Source organism: Labeo rohita, chromosome 10 (genome assembly GCF_022985175.1).
Source record: "Labeo rohita strain BAU-BD-2019 chromosome 10, IGBB_LRoh.1.0, whole genome shotgun sequence".
NCBI classification, from domain to species: Eukaryota; Metazoa; Chordata; class Actinopteri; order Cypriniformes; family Cyprinidae; genus Labeo; species Labeo rohita.
Genome location: NC_066878.1, coordinates 9,495,278 through 9,515,567, shown reverse-complemented (window position 1 = coordinate 9,515,567; position 20,290 = coordinate 9,495,278). Strand labels below are relative to the sequence as shown.

The window sequence follows — 20,290 nt, the reverse complement described above, 5'->3', positions numbered from 1 at the left end:
CCACCACATCGTTTCACTCTGCACACGTTTGAAAAAATGGCGCCAAAGCGGTTCGAATGTCACCTTCCAGCCGAGGTCGGAAGTGGGAACATCCGCGTTGAAATGTCCCACACTGCTGCGTACCAGACAACTCGAAATTCTAACTTTTTTACAACTCCTACTCAGAAATAACGTCTGTAACGATGCTTGAAGTCGGATAACTAACCTGTGAACTTGGGGCCGATCGATCAATCCCGACCTCAGCGAGACGAGTCGTTTAAGGTCACTGTCCAACGTAATGTAGTGTGAAGCTGTCTTTTGTCAAACTTAAAAACATTAGACATTAAGATACGTACCTTAATTTTATCTTTTTGTCAGGTGTTTTCAAAAGGAAAGGCAGCATTTTATGTTAATTGTTGTTTCTGACAAGACGATGTGGTCAATATGTTAACGTGTCATGTGATTGACTGGAACTTACTGAGGTTTGAAGTGGGAGATTTAAAAAAAACGGCGCTAAACCCTTACTAAGTGTGAAACCCACCTTTACACAGGGTTAAAAGTGGCTTTTAGAATGACGATAACCAATGGTTAAGAACACGTTTATCAATTTATGTTTATGTCAGCCAAAAAGTTAAAGGTATTTTCTGTTATTTCATTTTCTTCTGCTGCTTTATAATATTGGCCAGTCTCAAATGCTTGATTGCGTTTAATACGTCTTGAAAACACGGTCAAGCAAGACCATCTTGCCTTCTTCATCTTCAGTGCTTTTCATTAAAATGTCCCTATATACATTATTTAATGGTTTGATCGTATTTGAGTTCAATAGAGTTGAGCTGCATGGTCTTTAAATGAGGCCTATATCATGCCCATTTACAGTACATTAAACAAAAGCATATGGTTTTCCAATGGCCTCCCCATAGGTTGTGCATTAGACATGATCAAGGTTTCATTATACCACTCCAGTGAAGCAAAGCAAAACAAAATCAATTTCTTCATTCACGGTGTCTTCATCAATATGAATTCATGAATAAAAAACAGGTAGAACTATCTACTTAAAAATCAAACAGTGCTCGCTGACCTGATGTTTATTCACGAGTTATGGTTTAAATTCAGATGAATTCACCACTGTTTATGCACCGCGGTGCCAAAATGAACATTGAGTACATTCCTAAGAGGTTCTGAATGTCACAGAGTCTGCATATTTAAAGAGTGAGAAGAGTTTCACTGACAAACTGGTACAGAACAACAAATTCATCATTTAATTAAAAGCGCCTTTTTATGTAAAGTTATTTGCTACTGTTGTCATTATTATCTGTCAGTCAACATTACTAATAACAGCCCCGTATGTCAAACTACTGTTAATTAACTAGGTTATTAAAAACGCAAGTGATAAGTGATTCGTCCAGACTTGATGAAAGACAGTCAGAATATATTTCATTGCATGTAATAACTGCATTTATTGGTCTCCTTAGATTAGTTTAACATGTAATGGAATGTATTGGTCCATTCAGGGTATAAGCAAAAAAGAGAAACATATAAATGTAAAATAAAAATAAATTATGTCCGTCCGTCAGAGACATATTTTGTATTTAAATATTACATACACAAATACACATAATGATCATGTGTACATATTTACTGTGTATAATTACACATTTATAATTTAATAAAAAATATTTTATTAAATTTTATTTTAGATTTAATATTACATATTTTACATTTGTATTTTATAACAGTAAGAATATGCTTCATTTAAATATTAGATTTTTTTAAAGACTTGTATTAGTAAAATTTTAAGTTTGTATTTTAAAGCAGCGTTGTCACACAACATTGACATTGACTCAACACATAATCAAACATCATGAGTGCTCTGAACATACAAAACATTTTATTCAGTGCAGCTTCTTAAATGTACAACAAATAATAAACAGGCGGGTAGCAGGATAAAATGCATATATATACATTTGTATTTTACTCCAGTATCCATTAGAGCACATGGTTCCATATTGTAGTTAATATACGTAGCCACATAACATGCAGCGTCCATTGTCCCCCATGCATTAAATATGCTTCATACATACATACATACATACAACAGAAGAGGATTTTGATCAAAATTATAAACAGGGGCTGCTGCCTGACCACTGAAGACTAGAAAGAAGACCCATAAGAAGGAATTTTCACACACAAATTATTTACTTATGCCGATTTAGCCCTGTAAAAGCAATGGAAGCTTTCTCTTACTCAGTTAACATTACATTTTTGTTTACGAAAGAGAGTCGGGGGGGAGCCTGCCCTGTTTTTACGTAACGGAAATCTTACCGGCTTGGCATTAATCAATAATTTAAACATTTTTTAATTTGACACTTCTCCAAGATGCTGGGTTCCCAAATGAGAGGGGAAGTAAAGGAAGACATAAACAGAAAAAAAAGCAGGGACGCACAGCGAGTAGCCTTCTTCTATCCTGAATACATTTCCTCTGACTAAATGACATTCACTCTTGCGGTTTTCTCTACCATCTGTCTGAGGGAGCTGAAATTACACAAATTGACTTACCTCCATACAAAGAGACTAATGACATCTTTGGTGTGCAGACAGACCGAACCCTAAATCTGTTTAATTTGCAGAATAACAGTGTGTGGGGGGGGAAGCTGAAAAGACAGAAAAAGAGAAGCGAGGAGCAAAACGCCTCGTCTAAAAAGCACACAACAATGAACCGCTGCCTCAAAAAAGCTGAGCTAAAATATTTGTATCATATGTCCAAAAACCTTTGGGATTTCTGTCTCTATATACCGATAAATGGGTCGCACAAGCTGCTATTGTCATGTTGTAGTTGACTTAGCACTATGGAGTTGGCATCCCTAAGAAGAAATGGAGCAAAACACAAAAGTAGGTGTTCTAGAAGATTCTGTGACAGTGCCACAGGAGAAAACCACAGCTCTGTATGCTACACATGGAAACGGGATCGCCCGCAAATGGACGCCGACCCCTACATCAGAAAGATGGCTTGGTTTGTCTGTCTCACGAGGTTGACCTGCAGAAGATTGTACAATGTAGGTTTGCACTTGTGTTCTCATCACAGTGATTTCAGGAAACACTAGCTAGCGACCAGCTAAGGGTTTCACTGCACTCTTGTAAACGCGTTTGTGCTGTTTAGTTGATGGTAGAGTCCAGCAGCTGTACAGCAGCAGACCGCAGTTGTGTTCTGCGGTTATGTTGACTCGTTCTGGCTCAGAGTCTTGCCACCGTTGAGCATGGCCGAGGCGCTGCGGCTCTTGGTTGGAGTGCCACTTCCGGAGCGGGAAAACTCGGTCAGATCGTGGAGCGACGGCTCTCTGTACATGGCAACTATATGAGGGAGAAACAAGTAACAGGTCTCATGAGTCTCATGTTCAGGTTGTTGCAAGCTTGTCTTCTTATTAGTACGTCGATAACTTCTATTAGGGTCTACACAGCAAACCACAAAGAATGATTCCGGTTCTTTAAAGCATTGCATTACTGATTCTTCTGAGGAAGAAATATTTCAAAAACAGAAATGCCACTCTGTTGCCAAATGTTGCTTTATAGCCTATAGATAGATAGATAGATAGATAGATAGATAGATAGATAGATAGATATGTGTGACCCTGGACCACAAAACCAGTCTTAAGTAGCACAGATATATTTGTAGCAATAGCCAAAAATACATTGTATGGGTCCAAATGATCAATTTTTCTTTTATGCCAAAAATCACTAGGATATTAACTAAAGATCATGTTCCATGACAATATTTTGTACATTATCTATCGCATATATATCAAAACTTAATTTTTGATTAGTAATATGCATCGCTAAGAACTTTTCGATTTTCTCAATATTTAGATTTTTTTTCCACCCTCAGATTCCAGATTTTCAAATAGTTATATCTTGGCTGAATATTGTCCTATCCTAATAAACCATACAGGTACATCAATGGAAAGTTTATTTATTCCGCTTTCAGATGATGCATTAATCTCAACTTCAAAAAACTGACACTTACGACTGGTTTTGTGGTCCTGCGTCACATATATATTATAGTTTCATCGTGTGTGTGTGTGTGTATATACTAACTCCAGCTTATTATTCATAATTCACGACCAGTTAACAAGTACCCTACTACTGGCACTAGGGGACAAATATGACAAACTTATGCGAATACCCGAGATGAAACGGCATACTAAAATACTAAAAAATAGTAAAATACTAAAATTCTTGCTCTTTAGCGTGAAACATACAGCGCAGGACTGATGCGATCCGAATCTTGAGCTGCTCGGTTCTTTTTAGTGAGTCAAAAAAATTATGACTCTAATGTGCCGGTTCTTATGACCTCGTCTTATGAAAATACGATTCTCCATTTATTCACTACGAAAAAGTGTTTGAAAAATATATCCACACAAAACAAATAACTAAATAATTGTAAAAAATTATAACAAAAAACATAGGTTTTCAAGTTAATCCACAACAATTATTTACTGATCATAAAATAATTATTTATGGCAAAATGACTCATAACGGCTCATTTTGGAGATTAAAATATAAGTTATAAGATATAATTTAAATATAAGTTTTAGTTTTAAAATACATCACATCCGGTGGGGCGTCGCATAAGGGCTAGCCGCGAAAGTTCAAATATTTAAACGTAACCAGCGTTCAAACGGATATAAAAATCTCAGCATACGCTTATGAAAGGAAGTCCACTCAGCTCAATTGGAAATTAATAACTTCCAGTCTGTCGCGAGTTCACAAACGAACATCCTGAAAATAATTTGCACCAGTTCCAAGTAAGTATCTGATGCAGCTGCACACCTGCTCGCAATAAAACTAATTTTGTGCTGCATGAACACACCATAACTTTATTTAAAAACTAATTGCATGGAGCTTCAATGCTCATTTAAAGCAGACTAATGTCTAGCCATCTTACAGTAGCTTCACTTGTGACTGCACACAAGCAGCTGCAGTTTTTGATTTCCCTACTGATTCAGCCAGTTCTGAGAAAGAAAGGCACCAATTTAATTCAAGGAGGAAAAAAGGGCATATTTCTTCAAGGGGTAAAATAAGGTATGCCTATACATTTTCTTTTATAGTCTGTTTTCTCTTCAATGCGAGAGTGATATTTCTCTTAATGCAGAAATTCATTTTCATATTAACAGTCTATTGAATTTATTCTAAATGAATGAAAAATAAAACATTCAAAACTAAAATCCATCATTTTGAATGCTACGAGATTTTTAGGTGTCACAACATTATAATATACAGAATTTGAGAATATCCTTTTTTAATACTAATGTTTTCAAAGAAAAGAGGGGAAACCAACATTAAAAGTTAAATTTCAAATATACACTAATGCTCATAAATTAAAACCGCAATGGCTGTAAAATGGCTGATTAAACATGAAGTACTAAAATAATGTCCCCCAAACAAAATCTGCTTAGCAAGTTAGTTAAGCTGTCAGGATGTTTACAGCACTTGTACTGGTTTAACCAGTTTAAAGGCACAGATGCCCCCTTCAGCACGACCATGGTTATGCAAGTTTGTACAATACAAGCTTGCATTTGCAACACATCTGCATTTTCATCCCTTCAAAGAACACGTTTCTGTCCTTAACACCAAGCAACTGCAGAGACATGCTGGAAAGCTAACAAGTTACTTAAAGGCCTGTGCTACAATCAGCCAATATCTCCTCAATCTAAAATAGATATTTTTAGAAAGCCATCAGCCTGACGATCGGTACAGAAGACACTTGAACAAACCTTTGAGAGGTTTGGGGATGAAGTGTGCAGCTGGCTTGGTCTTCTTTACGTGGTTGCCCTTCATGATTTGACCCTCTTTGTTGAGACCCAGGTACCAGCCTCGGCCCGACTGCTGCTGCCGATAGATCATTGACGAGTAGGTCACGTAATAGTTCTCAAACACTGACTCTTTGAATTTGCACTCTGGCGTGAAGTGCTCCTGTGAGAGTGAAATGGGCAGAGAAGACAACAGAGACGTAAGAGACACAGAGAATGAGGGGAAGAGAAACATTCGTACATGTTTGTGGAGGAGTATTTGCATAAGAGAGAGAAAAAAATGTGTGTGCGAGCTCGTAGGGTGATGAAGAAAGCGAGAGCAGGCAAATTTGAGCTGAAGATGGTCCAGAAAAGCCTCGTCGATTCCCACATCACCTTATCATGATTTGTCTTTAAACCAGAAGGTAAATTCCTCTGATTGGAACCTTAATAAGTGGTCTAAACGTGGTAGCACGTCGTCCCGTGTGCTTTCCCTCTAGTTTGTGGTGCAGATTGATTACCATTAAACTCCTGAGGCCTGAAACACTTTGACTCATTCCTGTGGATCAATACATTCATCCTGGGGAAAACAACCTCTCAAAATCAACAAGGAGATACGTGTATGCCGGCACGACCATGGGGGCGAGTTTGAGTATGGGCCCAGTGTTTTTAGAAGCAAAATTGTTATACACTGTAAAAAAAATTCAAAGTCTATATAATGATTATTGGAGTAAGTTTTCAGTCGTTAAACTACAGAATTCACGTTTAATTTAATGTGTTACTTGCCATTCCTTTGTAATTGTGAAAATTACTAGTAATGTAAAAATTGTTCTATACCAATTTTTTTTTCCAATATAGTGCTAGGCAATATACTAGTTCAAATGGTAAAGCAGTTTGATTTACGCACACGGTATGATTTAAAAAAAAAAAAATTGGCATACCTAAGCAATGTAGACAGAGGAATTTGAGAGGAATTCCCTGTGATTTGCATACACTTCTGACTAATGGTTAGAAAACTATTAATAACACACAACTAATTCTTCAACTAGGCAAATAAACAAATAGTAAATGGCCATTAACAGAAGCCAGAGATGCTAAAGACTAACGCAAAGAGGAGAAAATACTGTAACGTTAGCAGGCAGAGCAAGCTCACTGTTCACGATGTGTGAAATATTGGAAGAAAATCTTAAATATTATATTAGGGGTTTATATACACTACCAGTCAAAAGTTTTTGAACAGTAAGAGTTTTAGTGTTTTTTAAAGAAGTCTCTTCTGCTCACCAAGTCTGCATTTATTTGAAAGTACAGCAAAAACTGTAAAATATTTGTACTATTTACAACAACTGTTTTCTATTTAAATTTATTTAAAATGTAATTTATTCCTGTGATTTCAAAGCTGAATTTTTAGCAGCATTACTCCAGTCACATGATTCTTTAGAAATCCTTATAATATTCTGATTTGCTGTTTAAAAAAAAACTTTTTTTATTATTATGATTATTATTATGTTGAAGCTAAGTAGAATTTTATTCTGGTTCCTTTGATGAATAGAAAATTCAGAAGAACAGTATTTATTTTAAATAGAAATCGTTCTAACATTATATATGTCTTTATCATCACTTTTGATCAGTTTAAAGCATCCTTTCTAAAGAAAAGTATAAATTTCTTTAATTTTGTTTCCCCCCCAAAAAAGTATACTGACAAAATATTTGAATGATTTCTGAAGGATCATGCGACACTGAAGACTGGAGTAATGATGCTAAAAATGTAGCTTTGTCACAGGAATATATTATATTTTGAAGTATATTCAAATAGAAAGCAGTTTTTAATCAAAATAAAATAGCAAAAATATTTCACATTATTACTGCTTTTGCTGTATTTTTGTTCAGATAAATGCAGGCTTGGTGAGCGAGAATTCTTTAAAAAACATTAAAAATCTTACTGTTCAATCTTACAGTGAATATATCTCTGAGGGTAACTGTCCGTCTTCAGTAAAGTTCAGATGGTATTTTCTTTTCATCTTTCCTCCAAACAATACATCTAAATATAGTATTTAACAGTGGGCTGCTGCCTTGTTTACAGCTGTAACCAATGAAATGCTGTATTGCTGCTGTTCCATAAGCGCCACCTGCTGTCAGAGAGTGAATATGCATTTTCATTTACCCCATCTGCTGTTTTTGTTTCATGCAGATTTTTTATGTACCATAATTTCACAAAGCTAAGGTCAGACGATTCAGTTTTTGCTATAAATTTTGAAATTACACAATCTAATTTACATCAAAAACTGCTAATGCTATATGTAGCATATTTGTTTGGATTGTGGTTAAAATGTGCACAATATAAAAAAACTGGGAAAAAAACTTGATATACAGTGAAACAAATGTGATACACATTTTTGGTCAAAACGCCCAGAACTACTTCAAAACATTTTTATGTTCCTATTTTAAAAAAATCCAGTTTCCAAATTAGGAAAGAATACTGAGAGATTGATTAGTTAAATTTGCCTCAGCTGTTGTGTTAAAAACACCCACAAAGCAAGCATTTACTAGTTTTCTGATATTTTATACAGTAATATAACCCAAGTATAGAGCTATAAATGTACATATAAATATAAAAAAGATTTGCTAGATTTACAATGTTAATAACTGTAGAAACACGTCATCGCAGTCTGTGAAAAGAGTCCATTTCTGTGGGCTGGCGGTCAGACGCGAACCCACACACAAGTTGAAATACAAAGGTACAGTGTAAACTGTTTCAGCATTATGAAAGCACAGATCTGGCCAAGACTTTCAAAAGCCACTGCAAATCTTTTGCGTTCTAATGCCAGCAATGTTCCTCAAAATGTCCATTTTGAATTGACAGAAGCACTTATTGGCACAGCACTAAATTATTCATCTCGCCACAGCACATTTAATCAAAGGAAAGAGGCGAGGGAGGCACTCGCAAAACAGAATATCCATTAGAGCGTTATTGTGATTTCTCCATATTTAAAAACTGCAGAGTAGATATTGGGCGGAAAACCTTGGGTACGACGATGCGCTATCTCCCAAGAGCGTTCTATAGATAGTTCAAATACAAAGCAATTATATGAAGTGTGAATTATCTTCGTGTGAACGCGAGGTGCTAACAAGCATGTCTAAATATGCCATTATCTCCTCTTAGAATATGATCACGATACAATGCTGCGATAAATAAGAGAGGCAGATGGTGTTTGGGCAGGAGTTGGATCTCATTAACTCTTCAGTTCATCGATCGCCCGCTGTCTGGAATCCAACCTGCAACCTTTAAGTTAACAGCTCGGATCCTCAGGCATCCATGATGCTGTCTAAGACATAGATTTAACCACAATGAGAGCAGCAGAGACGAAATGTGGGATGTTTACTACTGCCCTGATCTCAGAAGAGCCCACAATGTGTAGGAGGGACTCGCAAAGATGCACTACGCTCTTAAAAATAAAGGTTCTTTATTGGCATTGAAGTTTCCACGAAGAACTTTTAACATTTATGAAAATCTCTCCATTGCTCAAAAGGTTCTATAGGTACTTTTAAGAATTGTTCTCTGGAAGGTTCTTTGGACCTTTATTTTTTTTAAGAGTGTATGATGAGATTGTCTTACTTACAGAGGTGTACAGGTAGCCTTCATTGTTCATGGCCAGGTAGAGCTTGGTCTGGACGCCCTGTATAGCCACCACCCGCAGCCCAACGGGGATGAGGTTGAATATAGCTGTGAAGTCACAGTACAAAACAGAATTGAACCCACGGGAACGAAGCGTGTCGGCATGGTCGTGTTTAAACACGTTACGTGTGGTGAACCCACCATAGCTATTATCTTCCTCTTTTGTACCATCGATGGTCCCATCAGCTTGGAGTTGTAGATGAAAGCCTTGTCGACTGTAGAGCTTGGTGACTATCCCCTTGAGCTGAGGCTCTGTGGAATTGAGACAACACAATTTAGGAGGACGAGGGGAAAAGGGAGGGTGTGCAACAGCAGATTATATGGGGTGAGGAAGGAGAGAACATCCAGCACAAAGGCACAGCTTGTGAAATCCAAAAAACGACTGTTGGAAAACCATAAAATGTGAATTGTGAAAACATAGTGAGTGCTGGTGCCAACAGGACCCAGGCATTTGCCAAGCATGCCTCAGTGCTGAGGTGATAGATAACTATGGCTTATATAACATGCATTTCAGTAATATCCTGATACCAGTTAACGGAGTTAAACACTTTATTTCCTCATTGTATACAAGAGAAAATGCAAAAAGAGCAATGAGAATACATTTTACATCATTTACCCATTCTGCGCTATTGATATTTGATGATGCTGTGAAATAATAAATTGTCTGAGTCACAAACAGGTTGCCAGACAATTGTATATTAAAACAGTATTTCTCATTTTACCACTTCTTTCCTTAAAGAGGTATTTCTACCAGACCTGACCCTTAGAATACCTTTCTCTGATGTGAAGCAATCAGGTTTGTTCAGTCATATTAAAGAATATTTGACTATTTATTTGTGACCCTGGACCACAAAACCAGTCTTAAGTAGCACAGGTATATTTGTAGCAATAGCCAACAATACATTGTATGGGTTTTTCTTTAATGCAAAATCATTATGTTATTAAGTAAAGATTATGTTCCATTAAGATATTTTGTACATTTCCTACTGTAAATATATCAAAACTTTTGATTTTTGACAAATTTGATTAGTAATATGCATTGCTAAGAATTTCATTTGGACAACTTTAAATGCGATGTTCTCAATATTTTTTTTTTTTTTTTTTTTTTTTTTTGCACTCTCAGATTCCAAATTTTCAAATCCAAATATTGTCCTATCCTAACAAACCATACATCACTGGAAAGCCTATTTATGCATCTTTCAGATGATGTATAAATCTTTTTATTTTAAAGAATTGGCCTTTTGACTGGTTTTGTGGTCCAAGGTCACATTTTACTACTATTAATATTTACAAGTTAATATTACAATATTTTAATATGGTTTCATACAAATGTATATATGGTTGTATTTTCAAAGCTCTGAGCATGAATAGGCCTACAAATATTCAAAAATATTGAAAAAATCTCTCTCTCTATATATATATATATGAATAGTTTATTTACAAAAATAGATAACTCCGATTTATCTGTTTTTGGAAATGAACTCTTCATATATAATCATTTAAAATATTTTTTAAGATTATCTGCATGTTACCACATGAAGCACATCTTTACATCTGCCTCAACCTACACTCTTAAAAATAAAGGTTGTTTATTGACTTTGATGGTTCCATAAAGGTCCTTTAACATCCATAGAACTTTTCCATTGCACAAAAGGTTATTTAAAGTGGAAAAAAGGTCATTAAAATGTTGTTCACATTAAGAAAAATTGGTTCTTTTAAGAACTGTTTACTGAAAGGTTCTTCGGGAAACCAGAATGGTTCTTTCATGGTGAAAACACCCTTTTGGAACCTTTATTTTTAAGAGTTTACCAACCAGAAACCCACTATATTCATTCACAAGCAAGATCCACATTTATCATATTTATTACAGAATAAGAAGTAAACAAAACACTGATTGAAAGACCAGCCAGTGCTCCTACTAACAAAATATCAACAACAAATGTTCAATACTGGCGACGGAAATCCATCCAATTGAAGTCAACATAACCCAAAGAGTGCCACAGATCTGTTTAGCTCAATCTCTGATTCAGACTGCGTAGACTGCATGATATCTAGTGTAGAACAAGTGATGAGCTGTGTGCCCTGGTGATATTGCAACATCAGCTCTAGCTCAGAGAGAAGCCAGTGCTCAAAAGCAGTGAACTGTGAAATCCTTGTTACTCTGCGCAGTGGACTCTTTCGGATAGAAGGAGTTAAAGTGTAATCACAATTTCCTAACACACAGTCAGCTGTGATGATGATGAGGATGGGTGATGATAAAGATGATTGATGGACATGGGTATCTGGGTAAAGTCTGCTAAAAAGAACACACATAACATCAGACCTGGCCGCCTTCTCTTGCGTTTCTTCGAGCCGAAGAGTTTGACGCGTGAGAACAAGTTGAGCCTGCTGGGCTTCTCGCAGTTCCCTATGCTCTTATTGGGGCTGCTTGCGCAGCGGTTGGCATTGGCTTTTTCCCGCTCCCTCGCCTGCCTCTTCTGCCGAATGAGGGAGCTGGCGATCGCTGCGGCTGTAGCCAGTTTGGCGTTTTGTTGTGGCGACGCGTCCCAGATTAAAAATGACCATATGTTGTGTATGTAAAAGTCCTGTGTGCTCAGAACATTGTCACGGAGGAAGAAAAATCAATACTCCATGACGGACTGCGTATTGGTCATTTCAGAAGTCCGCTGTTGTCCCCACAAGGATTGAGCATATTTTTTCCTGTAGACAAATCACTCGCTTTGAAGCCTTTACAGCCGCTTTATTCAGCGTCGGCTGTTGTGTGCCCTGACATGGTGCAGCAGATCCCGGACAGCAGCTCCTCTTCTTCTCTCCGGGGAAAAAAAGCTGTCTTCTAGAAAGCGTTGCCTTTTTGTTGCGCGTTTGTGGGTGAGAGAAACGCGTGCCATTGTGCCATGATCCAAAGCTCTACTAAGCCACGCTCTGATTCAGAAAAATGAGCACCTGTTAACACACCGCGGCTGAGGAAATAATTAAATATTGTCTTCATGTGAGAAACGGAGAGAGAGACGAGAGAGAGGAGGGAATTGTGCGGGAAAAATAGTGAGCAAGAGGTCCCCGCCTTTCAATAACGCAGCCTTTAATTGAAGTTGAGTGGATTAATCGGCTTCCCCTGCAGATGTGCTCATGTTTTCAGCAGAGGAGATCTGCATAGGTACTCAACAGATTCCCCGTCCCCGTTCTCCAAGACCGCCCAAAATATGGAAATTCAAAAGCGCAGGAAACAGCATCTGAACTCAGGTGTCAGCAATATGATCCATGAAGGAAAAATATCCACATCCACTAGTGCCGAGATTCCAGTCTGCTCTCGTTTCGACACGGGTTGGATTGCAGCAGCAGCTCGTTCTCCTCGCAGTGGCTCCTGCAGCAGCACGGCTTCAGCGGCTGCATGGTGACAGACAGCCCGAGAGACGTGACTGTGGTCTTCAACAAGCCGCCGTGTATAAACAGGCAACATTAAAGCCTCCTGAAATGAGGAGTGGCCTTTTTGGCACACATATTCGAACTCATTCATTGTCATACTTTTTTTTTGGTTTTTTTGTTCTGTAGAATCACAGTGTAAAAATGTTCTGTTCAATTTATTTAAACAACAACAACAAAAACTGTGGTTGCCAGAACGTTACGGTAAAATATGTTAAAATGTTAAAAGCAGTTTGATGACATCACATTTTACAGTTCCTACCTGTATATCTCATTTAATACTATAACGTTAATTTACCAATCAATTTGTGGTATTTTCATCTATTTGTTACTGCATCTGTTTTTTTTTTTTACTTCTAAAGCATTTCAGCAGTATGTTTACAAAAAATATAAAATTATATTATTGTCTTATTTATATTATTTTCTGCAAATTAAAACCCCATATATTTATATATATAATATTTAAAATATTTTTAAAGTATATCTATATCTATATACATGTGTGTGTGTGTGTGTGTGTGTATGATCTACAATAATTTGTAATTGATTTTTACACTTTTAAAAATATCTAAAATATTCAAAATATTCCTCAAAATATCTAATATATATATATATATATATATATATATAAAATAAGATATTTTGAGAAATATTTGAAATATTTTAGATATTTTTGAGTGTAAAAATAGTAATTAGTGACTCTTTAAAAAAAAAAAAAAAAAAAAAAAAAATATATATATATATATATATATATATATATATATATATATAGTAATTGTAAACATTTAAAAATCTATACAATATTTAAAATACTCTTACGGTATTAATTATTTCATCAATTTTTACATTCTTTTGAATTAACCCTCAACCTATTGGCATATTAATTCAGTCATATTACATTTTTCACTGAATGCTCAATCCAAAAACAGTAAATTTACATCTAAACAAGCACATTTAGATTACCTGACGGATGGGTGGTGCCAACTAAGAACACAGCAGAAATATATATTTGGCAACATATATAAGCAAATATATGTTTCAGAACTGTTCATTTTTTTAAAACTCCAGTCCCCCTTTGATGAAACTACTAGAAAACTCTTGCGACCCACTTAAGATGAATTTCAGTTGCACTGGTGAATTTCAGCACCACGGACAGCACTAAAGACCCACGCCTCTCTGCTAATCACAAACAAAACCATCCAACCACTCAAACATGCCATTATCAGCTTAGAAATGTCTATACTCCATTCATTTGTCTAACGCCTATAAAGAAAGCCCTTAGGATTGGATATCTAAAAGTGTACCTGATACAGATCTTCTCAGGGGAAACGCCATGCTACTCTCAGAGGCATCCAGAAAAGGCTTTTCGCACTTCTTCACAGTGTGCAAAGCAAGAAAAAGGGCGTTGCGAACTTTCAACTAATTCTCATGAGTATTCTGTCCATTAAAAGAGCACAGCCCGGTGATCATAGCAGATCATTATCGGCTATTATTGACAGACCACTATGAGTTTAGGGCGCCTTATCAATGATTCATCAGATGCATCTGTGATACTGCCAACTCTAACATTCTCTTCAGGGTCATTCACAGCAAGAAGCTTGAGGAGAGAAGAAAGTAGATAGAGCAAACACTCTCAAACCCTTGCTGAGCTAAATGAAGCCCAATCACGAGCCTAAGGATTTATTTAAAAGTATACGCTCGATATCCAGCTTATAGTCAATAACAGATTACAGTATTAGTGTTGAAAAGGCAGCATCATGAAAAATAACAGGGCAATAAATAAAAGCCATTTGGATAAAAAGTCCTGCTTCTAAATATTATTCCTGGTAATAAAAGTGTCAGAGATCTGGCTGGTTTACAAGCTCTGAAAACCATGCACAGTTTAGGAGCAGTCCAGAAAAGCAGAGCCAACCAGCTACATGTTCAGAGAGGGACTAATGAGATATCGGCTTAATGAGGAAACAGGGTTTTTTCTCAAACGGGGAATCAAATTAGTCTGGACCTCCTTCCTGTTATGTGTTGGGCCAACATGTGACAACCGAGCATATTTTACTGCTCGTCTAATGCAACTAATCTAATGTGAGTTTAAGATCATATCAAAGTCACTGTCAAATACGCAAGTGTTTATGCAATCCTGTTATGCTTATGCAGTCTAATCCACTAGCGATTGTGACTTCTAGTCATTTTTGATGTCTTTTTGATGTCTGAGGAACCCTCAGCTGGAGCACTTTTTATATTCTATATCTTCTTTATTGCTATTAACAAATATATTGCCTTTGTTAGAAACGGAATTGAATTAGCCAGGCAATAATGTGATTACACAGTCTAATCTAATTCATTAGGGCTATTAAACCTCATGGTTTATGGAACTTAAGCTATCTAAAATCTTGTAAGATGAGAAAAGACGAAGTCTCAAAATGGCATAAAAATCCACTTAATTTTAATGACTGACTGTTTAACAAAAGCACAATACCCATTAACAATTAACTGAATATTTTGAAAAATTCAAACATATGATCAAAACAGGTTTAATTTGGCTAAATGTAGGACCATTTTACCGAGTACTTTAGTTTTGTGCTTCTGTTTTCAGACACCTTTCAAGTAAAAAAACAACAACCCCACCCTGATGAAGCTGATCTCAAAGAACACCACTAGATGGAGCTAAAAGATGTGAAATAGGCTCTGAAGGCTCATCATTGCATTCAAGTGTTCATGAAGTGCACAATAAAACAGACTTGGGGTTGAAATACAGTCAGTGTATACATGCAGGAGTAACTTGTGTGGATCTAGATGTAAAGGCGTACTGATCATTCCCTTAGACTAATAGTTATTTCATAACAGCACTTGTGCATTGTAATAATAGCATGTGTTGCAATGGACACTTTTCACATTTCCGGGTTTCTCAAAAGCGGACGTCGTCATAGTTGGGTAAATCTTTTATTATCCACCTTTTTCTTCGACACAGAAGTAAGCCTGTGGGTGAGACTTCCGGTTCATTAGCTGCTATAGGGACATAATGAGAAGAACAACAATGTGCAGTAAAATTGTTTGCATTATAAACAAGTGTGTTCATAATTAAGATAAAATAACATGATAAGACACCAATTTGCAATATCAAGCTGCAAAACAAGCTGTTTTGTAAAGCTATAAACAGCTGGACGCGGATGAGACCGGAAGCCAAACCCATAAAATTTACAAATGGCCGTGCCTCTCTTACCGATAGAAAAAGGTGGATAGCTGTGAATGTAAACTAATTTTTGCATCTCTATTTGCTCTGATAGCAAAATAAAAAGGGATAACGTTTGTATAACTTTACAAAAGAAAGAAAACTGGAGATTGTTTACGTTGGCCAGAAGAGATCAAGATTTCAAATTTGCCGCCATTCCGTCGACCGTTAGAAACTCTCGCACAACAGCGTTAACTAATTTTAATGCCAAGGTAACACGACACAGTACAGAGTAATAAATGTACAGTAAAACTGAAAATTTTTACTAGATTTGTGATGTTATGAACTGTGGAAACACATTGTCACAGTCTGTGAGAAGTGTCCATATAAAACATTTACAACGCATGTTATTTCCGGTGTGTTATTATGGTGTATAGTTTGTTGTTGACGATAAAAAACAATGTCAGTAGTCTTTGCTTATCATAAAGCACTCTTATGTGAAATTAACGTTAAAAAGGTGCTCGTCAGGCAGAACTGATAAACTTCTCATCTCGACAAACCTTCAGTATTTTCTTTTTTCTTTAGAACGAAGAGTTTCCAGAACGGACAGCAAAAGAGCTCCTGACATTTACTATGAAAGGGTGAGTTTTCTTTCTTATCTACAGCAAGAGACAGAGTTGAGTCCGTCCGCAACAGAATGTACTCCTTGCCATCTTGAACAGTGTATACTTCAACATAATGACAGAACAACAAGAATTAGGAAAAATTATGTTATGACATAATATAGCCTAGAGAGACAACATTTTTACACGATACTGATTCATGCGAGCGTGCACGTACACACACACACAACAGGAGGCAGAAAGCCATCCAAAGAGACTAAATGAGTTTAGAAAGACGATAGTGACATCTTGTGGTAAAGCCACGGATTTAGTGATATCTACACTATGTGTGACCATGGACCACAAAACCAGTCATAAGTGTAAATTTTTTGAAATTGAGATTTATTCATCAACTAAAAGATAAATAAGCTTTCCATTTATGTATGGTTTGTTATAATAGGACAATTTGGCCGAGATACAACTATTTGAAAATCTGAAATCTGAGGGTGCAAAAAAATCAAAATATTGAGAAAATCGCCTTTAAAGTTGTCCAAATTATATTCTTAACATTGCATATTACTAATCAAAAATTACGTTTTGATATATTGTGGTAGAATAATTACAAAATATCTTTATGGAACATGATCTTTACTTAATATCTGATTCTGGCACCAAAGGAAAATCAATAATTTTGACCCATACAATTAATGTTTGGCTATTGCTACAAATATACCCATGTTTTGTGGTTCAGGGTCACATATATGCATTGCTATTTCTACAACAGTATTAACTTACACCTGTCATGTTTTTAAAAATGAAAAATATAAGTGAATTAGTGACTAAGCTGAACACAAATTAAAGTATTAGGCTTTCTAAGACAGTCAAGTACTATAGACTTTACATTTATTTTTTAATTACATTTTTTAACATACCTGTAATGATTTTTTTATATATAAGTTTGATACTTTTTTGTATTATATATATGTATAGCCACATACTGTAAGATCTGGAGGAGTCTTGTTTACACGCGACATGAAGCATTACATATGATGGATTCTTGTCACTGACACTTTTATGACCTTACAAAGCGTAAATCACTGAGGCTTCTCATAAAAAATATATGTGTTATTAGTAACAACATCACAGCATGTACTTTTGAAGGACACCAAAACATGGAAACACAGTGGTGACATACAGTGACCAAAATGAAACGCGTAATGAAGGTGTTCTAAACGAACAGCGTGTTCAATTAAACCTCCAAAGAAACTTAATCTCTTGTTTAAGCTGAATCCCCACAGGTCTATTAAATATAATTAAAAGCTGTGTCTTTTTAATGACCCCTCATTTTACATGGCCTCAGTGCAGATGTGTAGATTGTTCCTCACTTTTCCATGACGTAATAAACTTTAATGAGTTTTCCCTGTAACAACTTAATCAAACCTAATCCTCTACACAACCATTTACAGCTCCCTCCCAGGGTTTGTGGACAGCTATATTACTTTTGACCCAACCACACAACACACTAAATAGCTACCAAGCGTGCACTGTAATGCTTGCTGACCTTATATAAAATGTTATGCAATTTAAGTTCAGTGAAAGAACCACTGTAGACACTAAAAACAGAATACATCTGCTTTATACAGCATGCAATGTATTTTTAATGAGGCAGCCTCTCCGCCTCTTTGTCTCCATGGCAATAGGTACCCAGCCTACATCCGTGAACTAAAGCGCGGAGAGCGCCTATGTCACGCTCAAAAAAGCGAAATAAATACATAAATACATATATAACCCTTTTCTACACGTTTTATATAAAGAAACTGCTTTTAATTAAAGCGTTTGCTGTTTTGAGGCAAAGTGTGAGAAAAGTGGAAAGCTATTTTTGCTTCTCGAAGCGCACCCGGATGTACAGTAGATTTAAAGTGACCGCGCCACAGCAAATATAATCGCATATAAACATCACACTTGTTGGTTATGTTTATCTACAAGCTTGCACGCCGATATATTTTTTATAATGTAATGTTTAGTAACTCTCTGTAGAGGCCTAATAGATTGGTGGCTACTACCGCCGAGGGAATCAATTTTTAATGATGTTACGTGCGATGCCTGACATCGGGCCATTAATTGTAACCGTCTGCATAACCACATCGTGCGCCCTTTTGCAGGCAAATTTATATCAGCACATGGAAAGCAAAAAGGTTTAAGCAAAATAATGCATGTGATGTCTTACCCTTGGTTGCATCCTTGTCTTCTTTCGTCTTTAGTAATGCTTTCCCGCTCATAGATCCCAGTTTTAATGAAGAATTCCAGATGATAACTCACCAAATCCCTCCGATCATTTAAAACTGGCTCTTCTATTAAACAGTGGCCAAACCCCCTTAAAGGAACCAGAGCGCTGTTTATAACGGTTGTAAATTATGTTTTCCACATATTTTAAATCATAGAATACATAGCATTCAGAACAAAACCAGTTATGTATGCTTTTCCAATCACACTCATCAAATAAACCAAATAACTTATGAATTTAATACACTGGATTTAATGTTTCTGAATCCTTACCGTTTGCTGGTCGTTATTATCTTCTCTGGCAGGTGTACATAGCGCTTTGTTCCATATGACAAAAGACAAGGCAGCAAAGCAAGGCGTGAAAAAATTGTAGGTGAAATGAAAACGTAAAATGTCACTTGCCAAGCTGTTTTAGTGTCGTTCAGTTTGCGGTGTGCAAGATTACAAGTCGAGCGCTCATGATGTGCTTTGACACATCAATCAGACCACATGGTGGTGTATCACCCCGCTACGCACCTATTGAGGTCGCGTTGTGAAGCCCAGTCCCAAACTTCACCACGTGACGCGTGACGTCGCCCTCCGCTCAAGCTACAGCCGTCAGAATACTCGCGAGTTGACAAACATGACGTAGAAGATTTACGTCATTGAAATCATTCATTAGCTGAACTTACCGCAAATGGAGGTTTGAAAGACAATCTGTTAATGATTTCAAGCTTGAACAAAAATGCCTATTTCAACAAGTGATGGACTCGTTAGTCATTTATGCTGTGTCTGTTTGTTACATTTTGCCTTAAGGATGAGAATGACTGACTACTAACTACGAATCGATTATCGTCTACTGCAAAAGTGTTCTGCTGAGTTCACCTGAGGAAGTATCCACAGCAACTGTATGTCTCTTTTTATGGTACTGTTAGATCAGGTCCCCACGCCAGACAATTAGGATCCAGCCCCGGACACCAGATCCCGTCAGAAAATATCAGTCTTTCCGGTAACAGAACAACTAGTCAGCAAGCTGTAGTTACCCCAAACCCACTAACAGCAGGTTTCTGTCATTTAGGAAGTTGACCGATGGAAGCCAGAAAAGAGCAGAAGCAGGAGACGAAGTAATGATGATAAAAAAGGAGCAGAGTCTATTGAATAGTCTTAGTTGTGTATGTCTCAATGCTCAGACTTCGTCTGGAGAACACAAATTCAAGAAGTATTGTTATACCAAACTGATTCACAACAACATCCCATAAACCTTGAGTTTCTATAAACATTCCCTTGTATCTCTTATTCATGAAGACAAATAGCCCTTGAAGCTACACAGTCTTAAGACTAAACAACAATGGAAAATATATATAAAAAACAACTATAATATAATATGAATTACGAATCAATTAAT

At 36.5% G+C, this 20,290-nt stretch overlaps 1 protein-coding gene across 2 annotated transcripts; it reads right to left on the bottom strand.

Annotated features, from left to right (window-relative positions):
• Positions 1-1,850: 1,850 nt before the first annotated feature.
• On the bottom strand, positions 1,851-19,461 carry fgf13b (fibroblast growth factor 13b). Of its 2 annotated transcripts, XM_051121424.1 has the most exons (7): positions 19,180-19,461; positions 18,851-18,997; positions 16,582-16,749; positions 9,577-9,687; positions 9,380-9,483; positions 5,748-5,946; positions 1,851-3,327 (listed from the first exon to the last, which is right to left on the bottom strand). In XM_051121424.1, the coding sequence occupies exons 2-7, from the start codon at positions 18,900-18,902 to the stop codon at positions 3,191-3,193; spliced, it is 771 nt and encodes a 256-aa protein (XP_050977381.1). In that variant the 5' UTR covers positions 18,903-18,997; positions 19,180-19,461; the 3' UTR covers positions 1,851-3,190. The 2 variants fall into 2 exon arrangements, with proteins under 2 accessions (XP_050977381.1, XP_050977380.1); XM_051121423.1 differs by lacking the exon at positions 16,582-16,749 and having other exon boundaries at positions 19,180-19,456.
• Between the last annotated feature and the right edge of the window lie 829 nt (positions 19,462-20,290).

Excerpts from the sequence above, each read along its gene's own strand:
- fgf13b (XM_051121424.1), bottom strand. The coding sequence starts at position 18,902 with ATGAGCGGGAAAGCATTACTAAAGACGAAAGAAGACAAGGATGCAACC. Across the intron at positions 16,750-18,850 it reads AGACAAGGATGCAACCAAGG|TATACACTGTTCAAGATGGC; the intron begins GTAAGACATCAC and ends ATTATGTTGAAG. Across the intron at positions 9,484-9,576 it reads AGAGGAAGATAATAGCTATG|CTATATTCAACCTCATCCCC; the intron begins GTGGGTTCACCA and ends GTGACTTCACAG.